This window comes from Cricetulus griseus, unplaced genomic scaffold, assembly GCF_003668045.3.
Source record: "Cricetulus griseus strain 17A/GY unplaced genomic scaffold, alternate assembly CriGri-PICRH-1.0 unplaced_scaffold_1, whole genome shotgun sequence".
Classification (NCBI taxonomy): domain Eukaryota; kingdom Metazoa; phylum Chordata; class Mammalia; order Rodentia; family Cricetidae; genus Cricetulus; species Cricetulus griseus.
This window is the reverse complement of record NW_023276808.1, coordinates 8,915,355-8,920,332: the sequence shown is the minus strand read 5'-3', so window position 1 is coordinate 8,920,332 and position 4,978 is coordinate 8,915,355. Positions and strand designations below refer to the sequence as shown.

The window sequence follows — 4,978 nt, the reverse complement described above, 5'->3', positions numbered from 1 at the left end:
GAGAGAGAGAGAGAGAGAGACCTCTGCATGGCACTGCACCACACCAATTTGTGAGAAAAGGAGAGCAACTAAGCATAGAGACTCGACAGATCGCCCAGAGCACACCTCTGGAGAGCCCTTACCTTCCCAGAGCCAAAACATTTCAACATAATGACCTAACTGTGGCTTTTGAAGTGACACAGGGACAGGGGGCTACAGAGGGCTGTCCTCCAATGGATTTGCCACACATATAGCACTCGTTGGCATCCACCTCACATATTTCAAAATAGAACAGCTATCATTTTTCATCAGCACGGTGTGACTGCTTGCAAGAGTCCCTGGAAGGGGCCTGTTGCCTGTTGATATTCCCCTCATAGAAAGAAGGAATAGCGAGGATCAATGCACCTTCAGGCTCTGGGACCCCCTTCTTCACCTGCCAAATAGCTATATGTAATTCTGGCCCACAGCCTTGTATTCATTAGAGATGCTAGCATTTATAAACTGTGAAAGGTATGCAAGTCACCATCCATGCTGGTGTGAAACTATTCAGTGGTGTGGCTACTATAGAGTGACCCATGCTCTCACAGGCAATTCCTCCACCCCAAAACTCATTGGTCCACTAACTGGACTTTGATGGAATCATACTTTGGTTTGTGGATGGTTTACTAGGAGGAGGGAGTAGGCATTTGCATGAATTTTTGCACACTGTGAATGATGTTCTTAAATAAATAGCTATTCTGAGCTCTTCTTTCATCAGAATAAGTCTTTCTTTTTGCTGAGCAAGCTCACTCAGAGGAAGGCCATATCTGGTCTATGAATGATCAGAAATAATTCATTTTATCGAGGCATGACACTGTCTATCTCAAAGTTATGACATAACTCTAAAGAATTTCATTTTAAGCTTCATTTCATGTATATGTGTGTTTACCCATATTTGGACATGTGCAGTACCTGCATAGAACAGAAGAAGGAATCAGATACCTTGTAACTGAACTTACAAGAGATGGTTAGCAACCACGGTTTCTAGCAATATACAATACAACAATAACTGGTGTTATTAAGTGCTAAGCTCACTCTCTAGCCATTTATTATTGGTTTTTTGGTTTTTCAAGACAGGGTTTCTATGTGGCTTTGGAGGTTGTCCTGGCACTCGCTCTTGTAGACCAGGCTGGTCTTGAACTCACAGAGATCCATCTGCCTCTGCCTCCTGAGTGCTGGTATTAAAGGTGTGTGCCAACAAACCCTGGCTTCTAGCCAAATTTTTATGTAACATTTATTTTTATACATTTTAAATATATTGCATAATTTTTCCCATTCTTTCCCAATTTCTTCCTTTGTTAATTTTTTTAACTAGGTGTAAATAAAGTATTCACAAATATTTGAAAAATGTCTATTGTGCCCATTTGTTTTGGTTCTGTGTTATGGTATCAAAATTGAACATGAAGTTTTGGATAGAAAAATAGGGAGATGATCCCTGCCTGATACTATTTGGAACAGTTAAGTATACATAAGCTTATTAATCCATCCTTGGGTCCAAACAGGCTTGGATAGAAGGAAAGTTATATGCACAGCTAAGCAATATTTTCAAGCCATGTATTAAAAGTTTTCCTATCTCTAAAAGTCTCCGTAAAACCTCAGGCCCTGTTTCTCCAGTAAGATGGTTAGATAAGTCATAAATATCGCTACAATAGAGAAATTGTCATCTGGAGGAATCAGTCTTTTCCCACAATGAAATTCGTAGGGAATTCACAATGTCATGGAGGCTACTATTTCAGTAGATATCAGTGAAAGGCAGTGATATAAATGTAACTTAGAATACCCTTATTCCTATGAGTCAGGCAGGTACCGGAGATTGCTGTTGTGGAGACTGAGGAGCATCATGGTCCCAATGTGGACTGCAGGGTACTGTCACTGACAGCTATATGAGTTGCCAAATATAAAATAGTGGAAGAAATTGAGTAGGCTGACCCACCCCAACTGAGTGGAAACAGAGTACAGTTTAGGCCAGCTTGCCCTCAGTTACAAATGAAAAAAGCTATCTGACATTTGATCCTTGTGCTTTCAAACCCTAATCTCCCTCACTAAACATTCTTCCAATTTTCACAGCTGTTTGTAAATACATTACTGTATATGCCTTAGAGAGACTAAAGTCTCACAATCGCAATGTCATCTATATTTATCACCATTCAGAGCTCCAAACTGAATGTTTTGCAGGCAGCAGGGGAGCAGAATATGAGCCCATTCAAACAAGAGAGACTTCGTGACTGCAAGTTCCTATTCTCTCCTCACAGGAGGTATAAACTCCAGCAGGTGTACATCTGACATGTGAGCATATGGTAACATATTCATACCTATTTACCACATGGGATACCAACTCACTCTTGTTGTTTGGTTATTCAACCATTTTTTAAAGCCTTTTTTTGTTAGCTTCTTTCTTGATCATTTATTTTGTACTACATTCCCTCATTTTATGGAGATTTAGGCATAGGAATTTCCATAGCACCAACTCTAAATAAGTTTTTGATGCAATTGATCATATATTTATTCTGAGGCATCAGAGCTCAGATAAAGATCAAATTAGATCAGCCAATCACACTTATTGCTATTAATGATATATTCTTGTGGTTAAATAGAAGGCTCAGCACTTAGAACTCTGACTGCTCATCCATAAGGACAGGTATTCATTCCCAGACACAACATATCTACCAGATAAAAGAAAACAGTCTTTGAGTGCACACATGAGGAATTTAATATTTCTTATATTATGTTGTATTAACCATTTTAACATTAACATTGCTAAGGTATTTTGAGAAAACAAAACAGCACATTTTGGGAATGTATCATCTACACTTGGGGTTGTACTCAAGAGGCAGTCACATGACGATCATGAATTCAACTGTATCCCTCAACATTATTGACACACAAGCATTGCAGCTAATAAACAGCAAAATCTAAAGGGTGTTAGTGAAAATATGGAAAACTTAACCAGGAACAACAAACCACCACACTTTCAGACAAATAGTTATTTGAAAAATATGATCTCACACTGCCTGATAATAAAAAAAAAATACCACTTAGATGATAGTGGAAACCTTATATACATTTCAGCAGAAAAAAAACTAACACTAATCAAATTACAAAATGAACAAAAGCCACAAAAGGAATATAAGCTCAACAAAATAAACTTCACTAAATGGATTTGCCACACATATAGCACTCGTTGGCATCCACCTCACATATTTCCAAAATAGAACCCCCAATTCAGTGACTGCTAAAACCAGTTCCTACTCTATGCCTCATACTGCAGCTTAGGGATGTGAGTTCTTATACTCCCACTTTCGATGCCATGCAAATTTTAATGAAGCTCCTGTATCATTAAAGAGGAGAGAAAATAATACAAACTAATAAGCTTTACACATGAAGTAGCTAATTAATGCACTTGAAGAGAAGGATAAATCTAAAATTGATACACTATCATTTAAAATCACAGTGCAAGTGTTTCAGCTATGGAAGGAAAGGTATCCCTAATGTCATAAGTCAACCTATACCTTCATCTGTGAAGGGAAGATGGCCTGGATACCTGCAGCTCTGAAGACAAAGGTATCACGACTTTTGAGATGTCATTTTATTACTGAATCTTTGGATACCAAGGGCTCTGAAGAAAAATCTACCCTGAGTGTCCAATGTGAGGCTTCACATCCTGCTATGAAGGGAAGGTATCGTGGAATCACACAGATGTGAGGAAAAGGGTAATCTGACTGTCAGGAAGTCAGGCTACACATGAAGTTTTGTTAAAGGGGGAGGTGTTCCTTGTGCAGGATGTAGCACTCCGGCGCCTTTCTCAGAATCATTACAACTGAGCATTGCTCCACTCTGCTGTTAGTCTTTATTACCAGAAGTGTCCATTCCTTCTCTCCTCTCCTCTCCTCTCCTCTCCTCTCCTCTCCTCTCCTCTCCTCACTCCATAGGGAGTTTCCAAGCAATGATAACCATTTCTATTTAGCTCGAGCCCAAATTGTCACTTCTCTTCTTCACTCAACTATGGGGGAAACTGATCCAGAAAAGTAACAGTCTGCTACAGGATCAGTGAAAAGATTTTTCTCCTCCTCTGCTCCCTTAAGGGAGTCTCCCAGCAGAAGTGTATGTTGATTGTCTGATCCACTCAACTAGGAAATGGATCCACTCTGTGAAAATAAGATTTTTACTGAAACTGATGGACGAGATTTACTTGAGTGGGAGGAATCCAGGAAATTGACTGCCACTACCATTGTGGAAAATGCTATATTCCAACTGAAGAAGCACAGTGTTTATATATGTCTTCCTAGAGAAACAGGTTTTTCATGGAGAATATTTCTCAGCATGTTAATTGGTAAAACTTCAATCCCTGAGATTGAAAAACCCTTGAGAATGAATGGATCCCTGCTTGGGGATTGGTTGGTTTTGAGCTCAGATATTGGTTGGATTTTTCCTCAGCTTATCAGGGATAGAGTTTGTTTCTTTGGCTTTGGTTACAGGGCCAATTGTGTTTGTTTCACTAGCCCTTTTTAATTATTTGGGTCTTCTTTCAGGGTATGTTTCTTTGACTCCAGATTCATTTTAAAAAGTCTGTTTATTTCACTGTTCCTAGTTCCTGGATTGGGGTGTGTTTCTTTGGCCGAACCTTTTTTTTCTACACATATGACTTCCATGAGTGTGTTGGAGCAACAATATAAAAATGGACATCATAATGTTTGTACAGATTGTTGACACTGGCAAATTCTTCTATAAAATACTGTTGTGTATCTGATCAGAAGTGTGATGGCTAAAGATCCCACCAATCACTTGATAATGAAAAGCCCTCAGAATCTTTTTCAGGTTCTCAAGAATGATTTTAACATGCAAAGGCTTTAAAAGATTGATTGCCCATAAAGTTTTACTCCTGCATAAATGCAAAGTTAAACTAAATTGATTGCATTTATATTTTCACTGCTGAATATTTTGTAAGGATTTCAAAGATTCC

At 38.7% G+C, this 4,978-nt stretch overlaps 1 protein-coding gene across 1 annotated transcript in view; it reads left to right on the top strand.

Moving 5' to 3' along the window:
• Positions 1-3,546: 3,546 nt before the first annotated feature.
• Positions 3,547-4,978, top strand: part of LOC113838031 (zinc finger protein 431-like) — a 5,218-nt gene continuing 3,786 nt past the window's right edge. Inside the window, exon 1 of the mRNA XM_035453558.1 lies at positions 3,547-3,579. Within this exon, the coding sequence (XP_035309449.1) occupies positions 3,547-3,579 (33 nt within the window). The remainder of the gene's footprint in view (positions 3,580-4,978) is intronic.